Raw genomic sequence first — 23,153 nt, forward strand, 5'->3', positions numbered from 1 at the left:
ACCCTAGGTTCGCACTTGTGAAGGAAAGCTGTAAAGCATGCTTACAAAAGCAGGAAAGCTTCACACATTCGAAGATACCTCAAAGCCGGCTTTGAAAGCCATTTAAAAACATTTTTGAAAAATATTTTTTGTCTTTTGAAAATATTTTACTAAAGATATAGTAAAAACATTTTTCAAAAAGAAAGCCCTGAAAGCTAATGCCAATTTCAATATTTTTCATAACCAATGTCCAATAATTAAGATTTTATCAAAAGCTCTAAAGGCTAAACTCTCTAAGTGTCACCAGTGGAATTGCCAGTCTGTCAATACCCTCGCAGCGATCGACCATCCATCCCGGTGATGCGGGTGACTAGAATGAGTCGATTTTAAGCTATTATTTATCGAAGGTAAGTTAAGTTGCCACCAATCATTGAGTTTTTTTCTAAGGTATGATTCGTCACCAGCTGAATCTATTTGATGTTATTACTAGTCTTAAGCTAAGAAAAATGGTTGTTTTTCCAAATCTAATACATATGGTAAAAAATATTGATTCTTGAGTTTCGAAGTCTGGTTACGTGTGGGGAAGGTGTTCGGCACCCCACAATGCATGTCTGGAGACAGTCCTTTATTTTGGTAAAATCTTAATTTTCGGACATTGGCAATTGAAAATAAGCTATTGGCGTGCTTTTGGGGATTTAAGAGAATTAGGCTTTGGGGTTTGCTTTTGGAAGGGTGTGGCATTTATCAATGCTTTGCTAGCACATTTGGAATTGTTGCCAAATTTCCATGATGAAAATCTAGTAGCATATTTTCGCGGAGGAAATCCGGTAGCATTTCACTTTAGGTGTGTCATAACACAAAACACTATTCTCACCTAGCTTACGTTGTGAGAATATGACAACAAAGGTGCCCCATTTTCACGATGAAAATCCGGCAGAGTTTTGCGTTTGGTGGGCTATGGCACACTGGTAGGGTTTCATGCCTGTGTATACGACATGCGTCAATATTACTAAAGCGAGCCGAAGCTCAACAAAGCATAAAATATGTTGATGTGTGTCACATACACGGGGAAACCAATGTCACTAGCTGACATAGATTGAGACAATCACACTGTGATGATCATGCACACAATGTAGCATGAATATCCACCAACAACAGTCACCTTGAATACATACCTACACTACAAGGTCATGAGCACCCATGATCACGAGGGGGTTGCTCTCCTAACCATGTAAGACCATCATAAAAGACGCATGACCATCCATAAGAAAACACACACACACATATATATATATATATACACGTATGTATGTATGTATGTATGTATGTACATAGAACATGCACAATGCAAGCACCCAAAGCAGGAAAGTAAACTAGACATCACCAAAGTTTCAAGGGTATGGCCCAGCAAGGTATAGGAAAAGTAAAGCAGACATTGCCATACCCAAGGACCGTGGTCCAAGCAAGATACAAAGAAAGGAAACCTTAATCTAGACATGATTCTAAAGAAAAAGGCTAAGGGAGAGAAAGAAATAACCATACAGGGAGGCTAAGCCTCCTAATCTACTGAACATTGCCCTTTTAGCCTTGCGTCTTCTTGCTTGCATTTTTCCCTTTTTAGCTCGCATTTTGGAAGCTTTGCCCTCACACCAAGTGTGTACATACAACAACAAAGAAAACAAAGCCAGCAAACAAGCAAAAGAGATAGCAAAGATCAAAGGAAGCATACAAAGGGGCAAACAAGGAAAGGAAAGCACACAAAAGGAGTAAACAAAAATGTTATCAAACAAACATGTTATCAAGTAAAAGAGGGTGTCCTAGAAGGACAAATGTGGGTTTGGATTTGGTGTCCATAGTTCCCTTATATTGGAGTACAAAAGACACATGTGCCATTAAACGAAATTCCTAAAAGGGACTCGGGATCTCGTGTACAAAAGATGGATGTGAACCCGAATGAGATTATAAGTAAGAACTACGCTTGATGACACGAATAAGCATATAAAGACGAATGCCAAACGTCACGAAGATGTACTCCTAACCATACATGGTTTCATCCAAACAAGCTGCAAAAGGAGAAAGGACGCAACCGAACAAAAAAGGTGGCCCCAACGACCAACAAGCACGAACCCACAAAGGGAAAACAAGCAAACACATGGAAAAGACCTAGATCTAAGGATCCAAAGCAAAAAGCACTAAAAAGAGCAAACAAAGAAGAAACATGCAAAACAAGAATGCAAGAACCTTGATCTAAGCATATAAGCATGGATCTAAAGGATAAAGCATGGATCTAAGCATGAAACACCCAAGCATGGCATCACAAAAATAGATCTGACAAAAGGAACACACACTGCGCATGTAAAAAGACCAAACAGAGCATAAACATGCAAATAGGAATGAATCCAAACCCTTTATTGAGACTTGGGTGTATGGACGCCTAGAACACTAGATCTAGATCTACACCCTACCCAAAAGCCAAATGCAAGAAATAGGCAAAAACAAGATAAACAAAAGCTAAAAAAGCACTAGGCATAGCTTCCAAACATGCAGATCTAAGCACAAACATGGAACTTAGACATAGATGAGCCCAAGAAGGCTAGGCCAACAACATCAAAGCAGTAAAATATGTTAAGAAATCAAGTAGACATGCTAGAAAGCAATAAAACATGCTAGGAAACAAGATAAAGCAAGAAACATGTTAGGAAAATAAAAGAAAGCAATAAACAACTATAAAAATTAAATGGGTGTAGATAGTAGCTAAAAAGCTACATCTACACCCCTAAATCTCAAATCCAAGGTACAAAGACCATGGAGAGGAACATGAGAGTAAAAACACTACCTCTTGATTGATGGGACAAATGAGAAATTCAAGGTTTTTGTGTGTGTTTTGGAGAGAGAGAGAGAGAGAGAGAGAGAGAGAGAGAGAGAGAGAGAGAGAGAGAGAGAGAAACTGCCTAGAAAATGCTCCAAAATACCCAAAAAATCATTTTATTTTTTAAATCTAGGGTGTCTGGGGGTGTTTATACCACTTGGCATTGTTCTCGAGGCTCGGCGGCCCTTTGGGGTGTGCCAGGTTGGGTATGCTGACGTCAGCAATTTTGTCTTTTTCTTTCCTGACTTTGATCGCATATTTGTAGGCCTTCCTTGACTCCGATTGAGCTAACTAGAAAGGTATGGATATATAGTTTCCAGAACACTAAAGAAATTGAAAAACTAATGGTAGGATCAAAAGATATGGCCTTAGGAAGTAAGCTGACACACCTAACACGGTTTTTAAGATATCTCAACTATTTTAACTCCGATTTCGACTCATGAATAGTCGTTGGAAAGGAAATTAAATAATCTTCACAATGACATTATTTCCAAACCATTTTGAAGACCAGATCAAAATTAGGTTTTCAAGTCGCTCTTAGGAGGCAACCTTGGATTAAAGTTGGTCATAGTTGACAAAAATCTTCGATAACCTCGGGTTTAATGTAAAAACATGAAAAATGTTGTCTTGAGGTGGTTTTGACCAATTTGACCCTCGATCAACCTTGGGTTGACCAAGGGTATTTTGATCATTTTGACCTAAAATGGCACTTTGAGTGCTCTGATACCCAAACGGGTTGTAGCATATCAATCTAGATATTCCCACTATTCCTCGGTGAAAATTTGATATTTTTGGAATTTTAGGGAGGGGTCCGGCATGAAAATCGAGGGCAGACAAGATATGATATCTACAATAGGACAATAATGTAAATAGGTTGATTTGAAATTCTTTTTTTAAGAAATTTCTTATGAATAAGCTCTAATCTTGTCACATCCAACCTTATAAGTTCTTTTCCATGTTAGGAAATGGGAGTTATGGAGGCCTCTACAATTTTCCTGGAAACATGCTCATATTATGCTTAGGAACAAGGTTTATAACCCATTTAAGAGTAACCCATCTATGGCAAATCACCATCTTCTCACTAAGGTTGGTCACACACAAGGAAAAAATCCTTCACAAACCTTCTAGTTAGGAAGATGAGGATTTATCAAATATGTTGCGTTGTTTTCTCTTCTTTTAAATCCAAGGGATTTAAAGAGAGATGACAAAAAATAGAAAGGGTAGAAAACAATTTTTTTACGAGTGTAGAGAAAGCTTTAAGGAATAAAGAGCATAAACAATAAACATACACAAGTAGAGAGATATAGAACAATATGTAAAGAACAAAAAGAATAGATAGACAACATAAAAAAGAGAGCATTTCAATATATATAGAATGGTGTATTTACAAAGAGAGGATGGTGCAATTATGAAAAAAGCTACCCATTTCTATTACAAGGCTTACCAAGTTTACCTAAGAGTTTAGGAGGTGGGAAAATGGTGGAAAAGATGTCTGAAGTGATGCAGTGTAGGAAACTAAATAGCACTATTTTTGGAAAATTCATTTCGCCCAATCCAGGGCAAATATCGTCGAGCTCTTTTTATGGAAAGTATATGACTCATCATACTTCAATCTGGTTTAGGCGGATTGCACCATTTGTGGCTGAATCGGTACATTTTTTATGTACAAAAACATCCCAAATACAACTCTTTTAATCTGAACATAATAGTACATTTAATTAGGATTTTGATATTTTCTTAATATCTCATCCTTTTTAGCTCCGATTTTGGCCCGTAAACTATCTTTTCAAAGGAAATTTCATAATCTTTAAGATGGTTTAAAATTTACCTCAATCGGACACTTGGATCAAAAGTCAACATTTTGACCACTCTTGGTTAGGTTTGATCAAAGTTGGTCAAACTTTGCCAAAAATGGCATCTTTGGGATTTTGAAATCTTGGATGGTTTGTTTTGATGCTTGATCAAGGTAAATAGGATTTTTTCATGCAATTCCCATTTTCTCGATTTTCACTTTTTAAAGCTTAAACTAGCATTTTGGCATGCTTACCAAGGCTAAACAAATTACAGTATCAATAATAGCTAATTTATCAAAAGCACAATTGCAAATTTACCAAATAAAATGATCACTTTATACTCTTCTCAAAAAAAAAATTTACAATCTAAACTTGCCCAAATAAAAAAATAAAAAATAAAATATTGCATAAGTCAGCAAAATAATATTAACACATAGTAAATTATTTTTAATTTTATTATCAATACAATTTTTTATTTGACTATTATTAATATAAATAAGCAAGATAAAATTTTTTAAAATTGAATTAGCATGTGATGTGGGTTGAATGATAGAAAAGCAATAAAACAAAAACAGGAGACTGGCCCACTATCTAGCATCCACTAAGAACTAAACTTGATCTCTATATGTTTAGGTTCTAGAACTTACGTGCTTCAAATGGGTTCCATAGTCTTCTAGAAAAGAGTAAAGACAATCAAAAGAGTAAAGTGTCTAAAGACCAAAAAAAAAAAAAAAAAAAAAACCCTGTTAGCCATCTAAGAAAGTAAATGTTTTTTTTTTTAGAATCAAGATAGAGAGAGTGTTTTTTCCTTCTTTCTTTTTTCTACCTTTTGTTTCTTGTTTATTGAGATCATCAGTGTCTCTCTCCCTTTCTATCTCTTTATAGATTTCTAGAAATAAACATGAGTTTTTTTAATGTACAAGTGTTTGATTTGTAGGATACTAGGATTTGATTAGGAAAACAGTTTGATCAAACCTATCATTTCAACTTTTTTTTACTTTGGGAGATGGGGCCTTATACGATTAGAAAGAGCTATATTTCCTCTCAGTTTTCAATTTATGGGCCTTAAATAATTTGGGTGGGGCCTTAAAATCTTTTGAGCGGAGCCTTAATGTTTTTTTTTTTTTTTTTTCACCAAATGAGGAAGCAAGATAGTGGGGACCCTAGGCATTGCCTCAATGACTTATAGGTTTAGCTGACTCTAGTTTTAAACATTCTTCTTATTAACCTGTATTTGTAATTACTTTCACAAAATAGGGATGGAATCTATATTTCACCTTCATTTTCATTACTAGCTTGTTTGGAATGGGATAAAGAAACGAAATGGAATAGATTGCAATTAATATTGCTCAATCCATACCAAATTCCAACCTATCTTTCTGTGTTATTCCATATATTCTATAGTTTCTTAAGTTTTGTAATGTCAATTTCCAATTTTTGGTCATTGAGATTCATGGACAATATTAATCAATAGTTAAGAATAGATATTACCTCTCATTTTCCTCTTTCAAACAAATTGAAATGATTGAAGTTTTTCTATTTGGAATTATCTTAGGTCTAATTCCTATTATTTTGGCTGGATTATTGACTAGATTATTTGTATCTAGATATTTACAATACAAACGCAGTGATCAATTGGACATTTAATTAATTAATAGTTTTTTTTTTTTTTTTTGGCAAATAAGAACTACGAGGGAAAGATTTAAAGGACTTTGAAAAGAAAGTTAAAAGAGTACTTGAAATTATTAGGTGGGAAGTGGATAAGGGTTAGCGGTGCGCCCTAGTCAGATGTGGAACGAAGACAGCCGATCCACAAATCGACTCCTGGTGTGGACTGATGCGGATTGCGACGGTGGTCCAAGCTTAGGTTGTAGTCATGCCCGCGAAGAAGTAAACATTTTACCTTTACAAATTTGGTAAAACATTTTATAAAGGCACACAGTAGCTTCCCTTCCCCCCATCTAGTGGCTAGGTCTCTGGTCCAGTGGGCAGAGCCACAGTTTCGGCAATCGATGTTGGAGGCCCAACCACCAAAAATGCTATTCTAGAGACATCATTTCAGCAGTAGTCATCACTCCAATGACTAGATCGCTGAAACGGGCAATTGTAACATTGGCTCCGGCAACCAAATCTCCAAAACAATATCGCTAATAACCGAATTGGTGATGGCTGAAGGCATTGTTTTGATGGTCAGCACAAGCGACATCAGTGGCTGAGCCACCAATTTTGGTGGTTCGCTTGAAAATTTTACATATCACACCAAACACCTGAAAATATTTTACCTCAAAACAAACAAGATAGTATTTGTTCTTGGAAAAGGGCAAAAATGATCATGTCCAGATAAGGTCTCCCCAATTGGCTATCATCCCTTACATGCTTACAACCTTACCTATTTTTTAAGCCAAAAAAAAAAAAAAAAAAAAGCATAATTAAGTAGAAATTACCTTCCTCTCAAAAGAATAAAAAAAAATAAAAAAGAAGAAATTACCTGTGCAAAGCAGGAAAAAAAAAAAAAAAAAAAAAAATTGCACCTCGGTATTTTCCCTTCTCTTTTTGGGTACACAAAAGAAAATCAGTACATAACGAAACACCAACTACCATTGTATAGTTGGTTACCAACTACCCTAACATGCAATTATTTTCCAACTCTGCATCTGTTGCATTGCAGTCACTTGGGGCATCGTATAGGGTATCATCTGGGCAACCACTGTTAACGGTATTACAAAGTATATCATGCAGATAACATAATCCCTAACTAATTTGATCACCGGGAACTCCTAACCTCTTAACTCAAAATAGCGTGTGAATCATAATAACACCATTCAGCTGCAGATTCTTGGTCTAAAAACATCTCAAGCAATGGGAATTTTGGGTTCGCCTAAATTCACAAAAGCCTCAGCACGGGCCATGCGCGCCATTGCTGCATTCCAAGAAACGAGGTGGTTCATAAACACATTCACATACTTCCCTTTGTCGTTCTGTTCAGAAAAAGCCCACAGATCATTAAGTAAAGATCTCATGGTCCTGAAGAAAAGTCAAGGCAATGAAGCTTACCTTGTAATCCAGATAATAAGCATGCTGCAAAAAAGCAAGCAGAGGTAGTATCAGCACCTTCAAGTTTAAGATTTTTGGGGCGGGGAGGTAAGTGTAGATCTTCCCCTCACAGAGAGAGAGAGAGAGAGAGAGAGAGAGAGAGAGAGAGAGAAATCATTGACATACCTCCCACATATCTAAACTGATGATTGGCTGCAAAAGAAGAGATGATCAATGCAATTGGAAAGATAAACATCGAGTAAGCTGATATTGGAAAAAAGACATTTACTCACTATGTCATCCCATACTAGTGGGCAAATGCCATTTGATGTTTTAATTACTGCAAGCCGTTTCTCTTCTTTCTTCACTAAATAAACATAAAACAAGATTAGTATTATTTTAGGGGATCATCAAAACAAAATAAATCATAAAATGAATTCCTTAGCTAGTAAGAACAAACTCTTGGAATCAATATTATATTTCTATTTTTTGTGCACTTGCCGCACTAAGCACAGGTGCCAATCTGTGATGTCTACTGCTAAATTATCTGTGATTTTTGAAATAGGATAAAATATAGGCAAACATGCAAAAAATATTAAACATTGATTGTTGGGAAAAATATGCAAAACAATTGAAGACGATCTAAAAGTATCATAAAAGGAGGCAGCAAGGTTAAAGGCAACAGATTCTTTTCCAACTCATCAACCTTGACCTCCACAATCAATAAAAAAGTAGTCAATCTATTATAAGTATTAAAATAAATTCCTTCATGTGCAGCTAATACATCTCTTTCTTTAAATACAACAGACGCGTGACTTACACACACGTCTTCTTTAACTTTTTCCATAATTCTTGGGAAGATGTCTCATTCAAGATATTGTCCTTTACCTCTACGGCAAGACTAAAATGACAATACTCATTGCTTTCATCTAACTCTCTTATTCAGCATCAGATATAATAGCCATTATTTTCAACTTTTTACAGAATGCCTCAATCAATCCTAGAAGTTCTAGATTATCTTTGACAATGTTTTCCAAAGACATTATTTTTCCAATCAAAGGACTCCACCGCGAATTTTGGCCTCATCATTTCCAAGATCCCAAAGGACCCAAACCAATAGTTCTACTTCTAGCACCAATTCAAAAAAAAAAAAACCATAAAATAGTAGAAGAAAAAGTCTGCAAAACACAATTTAACGTGGTTCAACAAACTCTATTCCTATATTAGCAAGCAATACCAAAAAAAAAAAATTCTATCATAACAATCACACTCACAAACCACACAAACATAAATTGACCTAAATCCAGTGGGAGTTCCAAATGTTTAAAAGGACCTATCTCTAGTTTCTCTGGCCTAGGGCATGCGAAACCCTAGATGCCAGTAGATGAAGTGCCTGCTCTCTAAGTGAGGCTTTAGTTTTTTTAGTTCGCAACGTTGGTACAGAAAGCGTGATTCCTATCGTGTAAGGCTAGTACCATCTTGTTTGCCATGTGGGAATCCTTCTCATTGTCTAAGTCAAAGGGGAGAAAATACATGGTGGCCAACAGTGGTCTAGACGGAAAATACTTGCTAGTGGTGAGGTTTTTCACGGGCCGAGTGTTAAGTATGGAAGCAATTGCAAGAACCTTCAAGTTGCTTTGGCACACAAAGAAGGGTTTTGAGGTTCGGGATATGGGTGACCACCGAGTTTTGTTCATCTTTACAAAGGACTCTGATGTTGATAAGGTTTTGGCCGGTGAGCCATGGTCCTTCGATAAAAACCTGGTAGCGCTGAAGCGGGTCCGGTGACATACAGAGGTGAAGAGCTTGGTTTTTGACAGAGCATGTTTTTGGCTACAAGTTCACGACCTTCCCCTGGGCAGTTTGAATATGAGAGTCGCAAAAGAAATCTTCTCAGCGGCAGGCGAGGTGGTTCACAGTGAGGAGAGCAGCGATGAGTACGAGGGGAGTAACTTTGTGCGGGTAAGGATGAGTTTAGATATTACAAAACCACTGAGCAGAGGTAGGAAGATCGGGTTGAGCAATAGAGAGGAGAGTTGGGTTAGTTTTAAGAACAAGCGTTTGCCTAACTTATGCTATTGGTGTGGTCGTCTAACTCACAAGGATTGGGAATGTTCACTATGGCAGAGAAGGAAAGGAACCCCAAGGGAAGGCGATCAACAATTTGGATCATGGTTACGTGCTGCTACCCCAAATCTTGCAAAGAAAACGAATATCCGTGTCGCGGGTTATGAGGAGGAGGCCAGTGAGGAACCTGCGTGTAATCCAAGTCCTAGAAGCAATGGTGACAGGAGACGGTTTAAGCCGCAAACTGAAACAGGTAGTGAGGGAGAAGATGAGCAACGATTCCAATCTGCTATGGGTGATCAGGTAGTGCAGGAATTAACCCCAGAAGCCCGAACTGAGGAGGAAAAGGGCCCGGCTGAACTGTGCACAACAGCTTGTCTGAATGTAAACCAACTTGTGTCTGCTTCTTTCCATAACTTCCAAGATCAATTCGACGAGATTGATGGTGAGTTGACATGGTATGATGACAACATGGCGGAAGATACAAAGGGTGAGTTGGTTGTTCAACAATGTGGGGTTGGGTCTTGAGCTGTGGGGCCAGTGTATTTTCTGAAGAACTTGTTTTCTCAGTCCATGCCAGGTAGTACTGCTCCCAAAATGCCACGATTCACAAGGATAGCTAGGAGGCCGGGCTTGTCTTATGACCCTTTGGAACCAGATATGGCTAAACGAATGAGACAAGAATGTGAAGAGGATACAAAGGAGGATAATGGTCGTCGTAAGAAACGGGCTGCATGCTCATATGATTTAACGGTGGAGGCTGATGATTAGCCCTGCCGACAGCCATGAAACTCTTAGCATGGAACTGCAGGGGGCTTGGGAGGCGCCATGCAATTCAAGAGCTTGTCAATATTGTACAAGCTCAAAGTCCTATGATTGTGTTTTTTTCAAAAACATGGTCAGATAAGGAACGTATGGTGTGGGTTCGAGATAAGATTTTCTTTGATGGTTGTTTTACGGTACCTTCTGATGGTAGGGGAGGGGGTTTGGCACTTCTTTGGAAAACCGGTGTTAATATGTAGGTGGATAGCTTTTCAAATTACCATATTGATTCTATTGTCCATGGTGGGTTGGAAGATGCATGGTGACTGACTGGGTTTTATGGTGAGCCTAATTCTAGTCGAAGAAGTGAGGGATGAAATATGTTAAGAATGCTAAACTCAAAACCAAAGCTTCCGTAGTGCTATTTTGGAGATTTCAATGAATTGCTTGAGGTGTAGGATAAGAGGGGTGGGGCTCCTAGGGCTCATAATTTGATGCAAAATTTTCATGATGTGTTGGACCAATGTGGTTTTACTGATTTAGGTTATTCAGGCCCGGATTATACTTGGCATGGCCATAGAAGGGGGGAGATGATATGGGAGCGTTTGGATAGGGGTGTTGCTAATTATGAATGGTTAGCAAAATTTCCTACGGGTAGAGTGAAGCACTTGAATTGTTTTACATTGGATCATCGGCCAATTCTTTTGGCTCTAAATGTGGATGGTGAGCATCAAAAATGGCGTCGAAAACCTTTTCATTTTGAGGCAATGTGGATTTCAGATCCTAGATGTAGAGAGACTATTACTAAAGCATGGGATTGTGCTCTTGATGGTACACCTATGTTTGTTGCTTCTCAGAAACTAAAAAAGTGCATGAAGGGTTTGAAAGATTGGAGCCGTGATCATTTTTGTAATGTGCAGAAATCTATAAAGCAATTAAAGGATCGGCTTTGGAGGGCAGAGGAGGTTTCGGCCAGGTCTGGTAATTATGAAGAGGTAACTCAGATGAAGAAGGAATTGAATATTTTACTGGACAAGGAAGAAGAAATGTGGCAGCAACGTTCCTGCATTCAGTGGTTAAAGAGTGGCAATCAGAATACTAGGTTCTTCCATGGTTCAACAACTGGGAGGAAGAGAAAGAATTTCATAAAGGGTTTGCATGATGAGCAAGGGGTGTGGCAGGAGGATGAAGAGGTTTTTTCAGCCTTACTAACTGAGTTCTATTCCAATCTTTTCACTTCTTCCAACCCACATGATTTGGATTGCATTTTGGATGGTGTTCAAACCGTGGTTACTGTAGAGATGAGGGTTAAACTTGACAAACCTTATACTAGTGAGGAGGTAGGTGAAGCAATTAGGGAGATGGCTCCACTCAAAGCCCCAGGACCGGATGGAATGCCTCCTTTATTTTTTTAGACCTACTGGACTAATGTAGGTATGGATATTACTCAAGCTGTGCTTTCTTGCTTAAATTCGGGTTCCATTCTAAAATCTATCAATCATACCTTTATTACTTTGATCCCTAAAGTTAACAATCCGGAGAAGGTTTCTGATTTTAGACCTATTAGCCTCTGCAATGTAATTTACAAAATTATTAGTAAGGTGATTGCTAATCGTCTCAAGCCCCTACTTGATTCTATCATTTCGGAAACTCAAAGTGCTTTTATTGCTGATAGATTGGATACTGATAACATTTTATTAGCTTTTGAGTCTTTGCACCATATGAAGACTAATTGCACAAGAAAGAAGGGTTTCATGGCTATGAAGTTGTCTACGAGCAAAGCTTATAATAGGGTGGAGTGGGTTTTTCTTGAACGGATTCTCCTTAAATTGGGTTTTCAAGAATCATGGGTGGCTTTAATAATGGAGTGCATCACCACGGTGTCGTATTCTATTTTGGTGAATGGTAAGCCTAAGGGTATGATTACTCCCTCTAGAGGGCTTCGACAAGGGGATCATTTGTCTCCTTATTTATTCCTTTTTTGTGCAGAAAGATTAAACGCTCTTTTGCGCAATGCTGCTGTAGGAGGAGCTATCCAAGGGTTTTCAATCTGTAGAAATGGGCCCAAACTAACCCACCTATTTTTTGCAAAAGATTGTTTAATCTTGTGTAGATCTACCTTGGAAGAGTGTAATAGAATTCAGGAGTTACTTGCTTATTATGAAGATGCTTCGGGGTAGATGATAAATAAGGAGAAAACAACCCTTTTCTTTAGCAAGAATACAGATGAGCAGACACAGGAGGATATCAAGGTAGCCTTAAATGTTCCATTAATTCAACATTTGGAGAAATATTTGGGGCTTCCTTCTTTTGTTGGCAGAAATAAGATGGCTTGCTTCACTCAAATCAAAGAGCGAAAATGGGCAAGAATACAAGGTTGGAAGGAAAAGCTCCTATCCCAAGTTGGAAAGGAGGTCATGATTAAGGCTGTGGTCCAATCTATCCCAGAGTTTACTCAATGAGTGTTTTCAAGTTACCAGTTGGCTTGTGCAAGGATATTGAAGCTATGATTCGAAAATTTTGGTGGAGGAATGGTGACTCGAAGAAAATTCATTGGATTAAATGGAGTTCTCTCTGTTCTTCTAAATCTATTGGAGGTATGGGCTTTCGGGATTTAAGTTTAATAATGCTATGCTTGCAAAATAGGTTTGGCGTATTCTCCATCACAAAGAAACTTTACTGTACAAAGTTATTAGTGCTAAGTATTTCCCGAATGGTAGTATTCTCGAGGCTCCTATACATCCAAAGTGCTCTTATGCGTGGAGGACTATTTTGCAGGCGCAAAATGTTATCAACAAAGGAGCAATTTGGAGGGTGGGGAATGGGGAATTAATTGATGTTTGGAAACACTAATGGCTGCCCGATCCGGCTTGCAGCAAGATTGTTTCTCCTAGAGCGGGTTCTCTGGTGACTCGGGTTTGTGATTTATTCTTATCCTAACACTAGGATTTGGGATCCGGGGAAATTGGAGGGGTGTTTTCTACCTTGGGAAGCTGAACTGGTGGGAAGGATTCCTGTTAGTGAAGGGTGGGATGAGGACATCTTGATTTGGCCTTTAACTTCGGACGGCGAATATAGTGTTCGGAGTACTTATCGGATGCTCATTGAAGTGGAAAAACTCACCTTGCCAAGCTCTTCCTCTTCAGTTCAGTCACAGGATGTTTGGAAGAAAATTTGGAAGCTTCGAGTTCCAAATAAAACACAACACTTTCTATGGTGAGCTGCTAAGAACTCTCTCCCTACCAAAATGAATCTGAAGGCATGACATATCCCTGTGGATGATACTTGTGATGATTGTGGAGATCACGTGGAGTCTATTATGCATTGCTTGTGGTTGTGCAATCAATCTCGCTCAGTATGGTTGTCTGATCCGGGTTTTGACTTCTTGGCTCAAAAGAAGTGCAAGTTCTTCGTGGAGATTTTGGAGGCTTTGTTCAGTGAAGGTTCAGCCTATAGGTGTGCTTTGTTTGCTACAGTGGCTTGGGGGCTGTGACAGAGGCAGAATAGAGTCAGGGTGCACTAGCCCTCTTGGTCGCTACATGATATAAGGGATAGAGCTAAGGAGTTGGTTCAGGAATTTTGGGATGTCCATCAGAGGGAGCCACAGGGACCTACTTGTTGACCTCCAGTGCGTTGGTCACCTCTGCCTGAAGTCTGCTTCAAGGCAAATTTTGATGCTTCTCTCTTCGATGGGACAAACAGTGTTAGGATAGGGGTGGTGGTTAGGGATCATTTGGGCTGCGTGATTGTGACTTTGAGTCAACGAGTGAATTCAATCCATTCGGTGGACATAGTTGAAGCGCTAGCAGCAAGACGGGCTATGGTGTTGGCAGGGGAGCTAAGCCTTTTTAATGTGATTTTTGAAGGTGATTGCCTCCATGTAATATAGGCTCTTTAGTGCTCGGGTCAATGTAAAACTTTGTTTGGTCACATTATTGAAGAAGCTAAGAGTCTTGGGCGAAATCTGAGGCAACTGTTCGTTTTAGCATGTTCATAGGGATGGGAATAAGTTAGCTCACAATTTAGCTAGAAGAGCAATTTTATCTACAAACACTGATGTTTGGGTGGAAGAACTACCCTATGAGTTGGATGTTGTATTCCAATCGGATTTGCCTTAATATTTTTAATAAAATTTCATTTATCTTTTTCTCAAAAAAAAAAAAAAAAACACAACTTTGTCTTTAAATCTCTCTCTCTCTCTCTCACAAACAAAAGTACACAGCCACTCTATTTATAGGAAATGTCAATGTTAAATTCCATAACCAATAAGGAAACCTTGACATTTATCCCCTCATGGGCTAAACTTAACATTTATCTTAAATGATTATCATGTATAATCACATCTCTCTATCTTCTTTAGCCCAAAATCAAATGCATATTTATTGCATGTTATATCGAAATGTAGTCTGTTATCATAAGATAAAGGTTACTAAATTTCTAGTCCCTATTTTTCCCCCTTTTTTCCCTAATAATAGATGTTTCCCTCCAAATACCTTGTCCATTTGCCACTTGTAGCTATCATGTGTTTGAACATAGTGAGAAATTGATGCAGGACAACCAGAACAAAAGTGAAATAACAATAAAATAAAGGGATATGACTTAGGAGTCAGCACTTAAGCCTGGCTTGAAGTCAGCACCTAGGGTAGACCTAGAGTCAGCACCAGACCAAAAGAGACCAAACGACCATTTTTTTCATTCATCAAAATATCAACTAACTCCTCAAGGAATACAATAGGTTGCTTATAAAGGATTGCTAAACCCTAGTTCTATTTGGCTAGGAAGCCCTAATTGTCTTATTACAAAAAATAACCTCGCTTCCAAATTAAAATACTAATAGCCTAATAAATTACTATGACCTAAAATATAAAAATACAATTGACTTGAGTCTCCCGCATCATTCTCCTTTGGTTGGAGAAAGCTCGACCTCAAGTTTTAAAGCATTGAAAGCTTAGGATGGTGACAAGTATCACTTGCTTCAAGTCTAGAATCACCTTAGGGAGCACAGGGAAAAGAAAAACCTTAAATTCCATCATATCAAACTCATTTGGAATAACAAAATCAATGTGTGGAATCAGTATAATCTCATCTTGAACCTTATGAACTTTATGAACCATATTATGAACCATAGGAAACAATGTGGTTTTAACCTCTTTGACTTCATCAAGATGTAGATCTTCAAGCACCATGGAGGGTTGATCAGAAGCACATTCAACAACTTCAACTTTCACATCACGTGCACCCTCAAGCTTGTTGCATTGTTTTTGAATGGGTGCCATTATCTTTTCTAGATGGGCATTAATCCCAGTGATTATTTGCTCCCCCAATTTCCACGACGTAGGTGAAACATTCTGATTTTCCCATCTTACACTAGCAAAAAGCAAACTGAGAAGATTTAAGGAAATGTCTTCACTTTCATCTATGACTAGATTCATAATTGTTTCCATGGCTGGAAGTATAGCAGGTGGATAGTTGGACCTAATTATCTTTAAGAAACTTTGGAACATCTCAACAACCAATGCATCACACTCAAGATCCAACATCACCAAGCATAATTTGACCTTTGCAATGGTATCAAGAATTGAAACCACCTTCTTATAAGAGCAAGTAGACACATGAGGCATATTTTCAAATGTTGCCACAGTCAACTAAATTATTTCTTTCACTTGCTCATTCTAATATGGGGCATTTGGTGTTGTTATCCTTATAATCTCAATAATGCAAGATACAACTGAAACCTTCACATCCATTTCAGCATGTCTCAAAAGTTTATTAGTGATCAATGCCTTCACTGAGGGTAAAAGTGCATCTCGCATTGATTTGGAAGGTTCGTGCCCCACATATGCTAACAAATTTTCAACTTTATCGAGAAGAGTGAGAAGATCATCAGTGGATGAAGGAGGGATAAGGAGTCTATTCCCAGACTCCTTAATTCGCTTCTCAAATTCTCTATCTTTAAGCTGCTTCTCAAGCTTTCTATCAAAGGAAGTCATTTTCAGCTATGAGGCACAAAATAGTGAAACACGGAGATTGAAACTAAATTTTCTGCTCAAAGTTGAAGCGCACAGGTTGGCTTCTGGGTTTAATAGTTTTTTTTTTTTTTTTTTTTTGGCAATTGGGCTGGTGAAGCTTGGGCTTTCAACTTTTTTTTGCTTTTAAGTGGCAAGTGGGGTTGGTATGTCTTTTATGGGCTGAAACAAGTGTGTATTGAGAGTGAAACCAGACGCTAGTGCTGCTAGGAAGAAAGAACTCAGATGGGACCATCGGGTTACCTCTGATATGGGGTCGATGGACTGGCTATTTGTTGCAACAGCGATGGTCTTGTGATGGCTGTGGGCAGTGGCCTTGGGACAACAAGGTGAGATCGACATTAACGAATTCTTGCAGTATGTTCTGGTGGAGTGGGTTGGCGACGCGGTACTCTGAGACAGCAAGGTGGAGCGGTGTTGCACTGAGACAGAGGAGGAACTCAAAGTGACCGGGGAATAGGTTGGCACTTCAATCGTTTATTGGCATGGCAGCGTTGGCTTTCCAATGGGCGGTGGCATGTGAAGAAACCTTTTGAAAGAACTTGACCAGGTTTGGCTGTGGGGTTTGTTGGTTGTTGGGTCAAAGGGCTTGGGTTGATGGGTAACCTTTTGGTGGCTTGATACGTGTGGCCCCGTGGGTATTAACAAATACCCATGGGGATGTGGTGAAGGGATTTTGAAGGTGGTTTGGTGGCTGGATTTCTGGTGGTGGAAAAATACGGTGAATGTCTTTTTCTTTTCTTTTTTGGCTTTTGTATTGACTTGCAATGATGCTTCAAACAGATCAGTGTTTGCTCTGATACCAAAACTGACACAGGACAACTAGAACAAAACTAAAACAACAATAAAATAAAGGGATATGACCTAGGAGTCAACACCTAGGGTAGACCTGGAGTCAGCACCAGACCAAAAGAGACCAAATGACCATTTTTTTCATTCATCAAAATATCAACTAACTCCTTGAGGAGTACAATAGGTTGCTTATAAAGGATTGCTAAACCCTAATTTTAATTGGTTAGGAAACCTTAATTGCCTTATTACAAAAATAACCTTACTTTCAAATTAAAATACTAATAGCCTAATAAACTACTAGGATCTAAAACATAAAAATACAATTGACTTGCAAACATAAATAATACTAAATAAAAATCTTTTTGTGTCTCCCGCATCAAATATCTTCACAGAGAATGTTAGCATCCAAAAGTTGGTGTAAGTATTAGTACCCGCATGTGTGTCCCCAAGATAAGGGCAAGTTATGTATTTTTGTATATAGAACATATGAACTAAACAGAAGAGTACAAAAGAATAAAGAACCATAGGAAACCTAAATACAGGAATGTCCTTGTTTGTAGCAGGTCAAGCATGATTTCATCAACCACATCCATCCACCATACACTAGAGATGTTTAAATGATCAACTGAATATCCCAAATTATATTTCAGTGAGGTAACACTTATCAAGAAGTGACAAATTTTAGTACATGGTTTCTGACAGGTATAGCATAAAAGGGAAACGCCCAACAAAAAAAAAAAAAAAAAGTCTAGTTTCTAAAGTTCAGAAAATCTAAGAAATCAAGCAGCAAAGTGAAGATGAAGCAATCCATTGGGGCCATAGAGTCAAAAAGAGATGTTCAAAAATATGGAAAAATTACATAACATATGATGAGGTTCCTTAAAAATCTCAATTTCCCTGGACAGGTCAAAGCAATAAATAATAAAATGAAACTCTTAGCTTAGTCTACCATGTTTAAAATATATATGTATATATCTATAAAGAGAGAGAGAGAGAGAGAGAGAGAGAAAATGGATATATAATAAATAAAATAAGCAGTATTTCCTATGAGATGCTAAATCTTGAATTTAATTAAGTATAAAATATTTGTCAATGAGATACTCAACTGGCACTCCTCTTCCCATAAAAAGGGATGGATGGCAAGGTTGTGGGTTTAAGACCCACTAGGTGCATGTGTAACTTCTTACCAATTGATAAAAGTATAAAATATTTATATGTAGTACAGGAGGACTTTAAATAAGTGAAACTTAAATAGCCAATCAAACCTCTAGCAAATGACTAAACAGTCCAGTGAAGCCAAAAGAGTATTGCTCATCTTAGTGTTAAAAGTCAAAATTAAATGAACTTACAAACAAGCCAAACCCAGCCAGAGCCAAATAGTGTGAGCGCTGCTTCTACAAACTTCTCCCTGAAATTTGTAAATGAACCAAAATCCTTTTCAATCTGCTGAAGAACACCTAGTTTGGGCATGTCCCCTCCTCCAGGTTGCATGCTTTCCCAAAAGAAGTCATGATTCCAAACCTGCAAATCAAGATTCATTAGTGCCTTTTCTCCCTTTATATTTTCTTGCATTCATTTTCTTATTTTTTTTCTTTGGGGGTGGGGGGTTTCAAGAGTTGACCTTATAATTTAATTTTCATACCCATATATATATATATATGTGTGTGTGTGTGTACACACACGCAAGGTCATAGCCAATGCACAAACCTAACACTTTTGCAGGGTATAGGAGAGGTTATGGTAGATAACCTTAGTGCCTTACCCCCAATTTATTGGAGTGGTTGATTCCCAAGATATATATACGCAAAATTAAAAGTAAAAAATAAGATAAATGTTAAAAATTTTGACCAAGAATGTTAGAATAGATAGAAAATATATTGGAGATTTCCCATAGTTATATCATACTTAGATTTAATTTCTCACAAAAGTCACCCTATTCAACATATGCTAGATAGAGCCTACTTGCCCCAAAACAATATTAAACAACAAGTCTTAGTCCCAAATTTGGGGTCAACTATAGATCCTCAAAAGAATAATTGGGGTTGGGCATATGCATTCTTCTCTCTATCCCATCCAAAATCATTCAATCTATCATCTTTTTAATTAACATGTCTTGTTTTTACTAGTTCCACCAATGTTATTTTAGGTCTTCTTCTACCTCTTTTAATTCCTTGATTTGAATCAAATCACTCGTCATCAGCACATTGATTTTTCTCCTTTGCACATGACTAAACTATCTCACAACTATCTCATGCAAATCTCTCAATTGAGTCACCCCTATATCAAAGGGGATTTCTTCGTTTCAAATCCTAACTTTGTATTTCCACTTATCCACCTTAATATTCTCATTTTAAGAACATGTCCCCAAAAAATTATTAAACACGAAAAGTTAATTTTCAAAATTAATTTGTCTTCCAAAAAAGAGAACTTCAATTTTTAAGAACCAAACTAAAAATTTTGACTCAAAGATACTGATCAAGATTACTAAATGCCAAATTACGTGTTCCGTCAAAAGTTTTTTTTTTTTTTTTTGCAACTTTGGGGAAGATTTTGACAATTGATAATTTATGGCTGCAGGAAATTTAGATTTTAGATGGGTGTTTTATGTGTAAAAGCAATGGAGAATCAGTAGATCACCTCCTTATCCATTGTCCTATTGCTATGGAATTGTGGGCTATGGTATTCTCTTTGTTTGGTATTCATTGGGTTATGCCGAAGACGGTGGTTGACCTTTTAGCTTGTTGGCAAGGGAAGTTTGGGCTACACCAGAACGGTGTTACATGGATGGTCGTTCCTCATTGCTTGATGTGGTGCATTTGGCGGGAAAGAAATAACTGGAGTTTTGAGGATTCTGAAAGGACAATTCCTGATCTTAAACTGTTCTTCTTCAAAACCTTATTGGATTGGTTGTCCGTAATAGGCAGTCATTCTATTTTTTTTTTTTTTTCAGGTTTTTCTTTGATGAATGCTTGTAATTTGTGTTTTTTTATAGTTCTTGTCCCTAGTGTATACCTCCTATATACTTTGGGTGAAACTTTTTTGATATTCTAATAAAATTTCTCATTACTTATAACCAAAAAAAAATCAGTCTAACAACTTATAATGTTCAAGTCCAGGCAGTTACCAATTAACTACAATCTAGAAAGTACCTGGGCAGCATTGTTGAATTCTGGTAAGGGGTTTCCGTTATTATATGTTACTTTGACAAGCTCATCCATGGTGAAGCCATATAGTATGTCATTCTTCTCCAACTGCTTGTTCAACCCTTCTACATAATTTCGATGATGTCCTCCCCAATGCATCTCCAGTGTCTTCAGACTCATATATGGTTCTAAAGCATCCTAAGAATAGAAAACCAGTGCAGATAAGTTCAGGAAAAAAAAAATATGAAATTCATTAATTAAGGAGAGACACCTCCAGGGAATAGCCACAAACTGCAATGACTTGGTATTAAATCCAACTTTTGAATAGATAAATTATTTTTTTTATTTATTAGATATGTAAATTGGCATATTCTCCCACACCCACACTTATCAGAATGAAATTCTATTTACAACATGTTTAAATAGTTTTACTTTTCATCTACAACTTCTCTATCATTTATAACAAGGACAAGGATAAACAAAACACTTAATGGTTAATACTGACATACTAATATTTATCTGATGGAATTAATTTTTGAAAGAACGTTCCCCAGAGGTGAGGGACATCATAAACTACGTCAGAATTTGGGTATCATTCAAATTGTCCGCTCAATATATATCCATACTCATAAAACCTTGTCTCTGATGAAATAAAACATACTAGACACACTCAGCATAACATTTCCAGGATATGCCATCTTTAAACATATTCCAGTCCTTTGAGAGAAAGAGAGAATAAGGGGTTACACACTTGCACTTTACTAAAAGAATTTCTAAGAAATTATTCTACTAACGAGCCTGTGATGTATATAAATTACATTAAGAACGACTGTTACAAGTAGAAATTTGGAGAACCATTTCCAAGCATTCGAGGAACTTAAAAGTTGAAAAGGTTAGATTATATTTTCAAGGGGAATCGGCTGATGAGACTCCACTAAAGCACATAAAAACTATTACAATATGTTCAAAAACATTTTGCTAAGAGCCTAACTAACTGGGGATGTGGTATTTGGGTGGCTAGCTAGTTTGAGGTAGCCAAGCCTCCTAGAGAAAGAAGAGAGATTAGAGAGAAAAGAGAGGTTTGAGAGACTAACTTTGCTTAACAGATTCTGAATGAATGATTACAAGCAGCAATCAGCGTTATATAGGAAGGCTTAGTTGTGTATTACACCAGAAAAGGCCAATATTAGCTAACAAACTTGGCTAATAACCGTAACTAACTGCCAAACTAATCTGCCAGCTAGGCAGCAACTACTAGCAGCTTGTAACTAAGTAGTGATACAAACATGCTTAATTTAATTCTTTAGTCACATGCTCCAATTATTAAGGCTGCCAAGGCAAGGCCAATACCTTACACACAAGTGCTAATACAAGTTACAACCTTAACATAACATCCACAAGTACATGTGTTAGGCAAAACTAGGTTCTTAACACATTTTGACTCTTGATTGTGCCGACACACATTTTATGGAAATTGTAGAAGTGACTTAGCTGAACTTATCATTATGGGCCTGCAAATGGACTACTGGTATGCATATAACCAATAAAATCACTTACAAGCTTATAAGGAGGGGTCCTCAATCCATGGTAACCACAAATTTTTGAAGCTCTTTGGGACCTATCAAACCTTCTTTTTTGCTGCTTACAAGGAGTAGATAGAAAATTAGGAAACATAGGTTACAACTTACAAGAAAGATATTATATCTATAAGGCCACCAGCCATGAAGGATAATACAGGAACAGAAAACACCATAGTCAATGAAGGAAGCAAATAACTATTCAATTTAAAAAATAAAATAAAAATGTAGTACAATGTTCTTAGTACTGGAGACTTTAAACGTAGTTCATTATGTTGGGGTTCAAGTAATATTATATTATATATATATATATAGCCATAAATATTAATTACAAATTCTATCACCAACAGCCATAATTAAATGGCAAATGATATAGAGGAGTGGTTGTTCTGTTGCCAAATGTGTTTATATGAAGCTAGTAATTAACAACTTCATCATGGGAACTTACCAAAAATGGAAGCTTGGAGCTCTTGAAACCCCAAGAGAAGAAGTCAGTCACTAAAAGATGGGAACTTGAAGGGGAAGGGCTATAACAACAGGATCCCATTTGTGTTTTGTTCCTCTTGCAACTAAAAAAGCATGTCTGCTCTACAGAACCATAATAATTTACAGTTCAGCTCGTTACAATATCTCTTTGAGGCTTTACCTCAAACACATAGTATACGTCAAACGACAAGGATAGCAAAACAAAATTAATCCCAAAAGAAAATTTTAAAGAGAGAAGAAGAAGAAGAAAGTAAAGTGAACAGAATCCACAACCTGGTTTGTGGGCAGGGTGGGTTCTCTAGCTGTGGTTTATCAGAACTCTACAAAGTAGGCTTTCCCCTTCCCGCTACTATTTACTACAATGAAGAGTAAGAAGATGGAGAGGATAAAAAGCTGAATAAAAATGGGGACCACACTCATAGCTCAGGTCTCAGGAACACAAATGACTGTTTCTGTGCCATTTTGTCCCGTTTCTTTTTCTTTTTTCTTTTTTCCTTCAAATCACATTTAAATGTTTTTTTTTTTTTTTTGGTAATAAAATGCTTACAAATCATATTAAAGAGTTTAATTACACTTAAAAAAATATTTAATTGACATAAAAACCGCATCGACAAGCTGAAGATATA

At 37.3% G+C, this 23,153-nt stretch overlaps 1 protein-coding gene across 3 annotated transcripts; it reads right to left on the reverse strand.

Annotated features, from left to right (window-relative positions):
* Positions 1-7,156: 7,156 nt before the first annotated feature.
* Positions 7,157-22,984, reverse strand: LOC126717968 (superoxide dismutase [Fe] 3, chloroplastic). 3 transcript variants are annotated; one of them, XM_050419979.1, is made up of 9 exons: positions 22,801-22,984; positions 22,490-22,624; positions 22,022-22,102; positions 20,471-20,662; positions 18,671-18,842; positions 7,968-8,041; positions 7,861-7,887; positions 7,696-7,719; positions 7,157-7,561 (listed from the first exon to the last, which is right to left on the reverse strand). In XM_050419979.1, the coding sequence occupies exons 2-9, from the start codon at positions 22,586-22,588 to the stop codon at positions 7,526-7,528; spliced, it is 705 nt and encodes a 234-aa protein (XP_050275936.1). In that variant the 5' UTR covers positions 22,589-22,624; positions 22,801-22,984; the 3' UTR covers positions 7,157-7,525. The 3 variants fall into 3 exon arrangements, with proteins under 3 accessions (XP_050275936.1, XP_050275933.1, XP_050275934.1); XM_050419976.1 differs by having other exon boundaries at positions 7,157-7,619; positions 22,490-22,629; positions 22,801-22,983; XM_050419977.1 differs by having other exon boundaries at positions 7,157-7,619; positions 22,801-22,982.
* Positions 22,985-23,153: the final 169 nt, after the last annotated feature.

This window comes from Quercus robur, chromosome 3, assembly GCF_932294415.1.
Source record: "Quercus robur chromosome 3, dhQueRobu3.1, whole genome shotgun sequence".
NCBI classification, from domain to species: Eukaryota; Viridiplantae; Streptophyta; class Magnoliopsida; order Fagales; family Fagaceae; genus Quercus; species Quercus robur.

Bases quoted from the DNA above. Each gene is read 5' to 3' on its own strand.
- LOC126717968 (XM_050419976.1), bottom strand. From the start codon at position 22,588: ATGGGATCCTGTTGTTATAGCCCTTCCCCTTCAAGTTCCCATCTTTTA. The intron at 22,103-22,489 runs GTAAGTTCCCAT...CCTTGTAAGCAG, and splicing joins GCTCCAAGCTTCCATTTTTG to CAAAAAAGAAGGTTTGATAG. The intron at 7,720-7,860 runs GTATGTCAATGA...GCTTTTTTGCAG, and splicing joins TCAGTTTAGATATGTGGGAG to CATGCTTATTATCTGGATTA.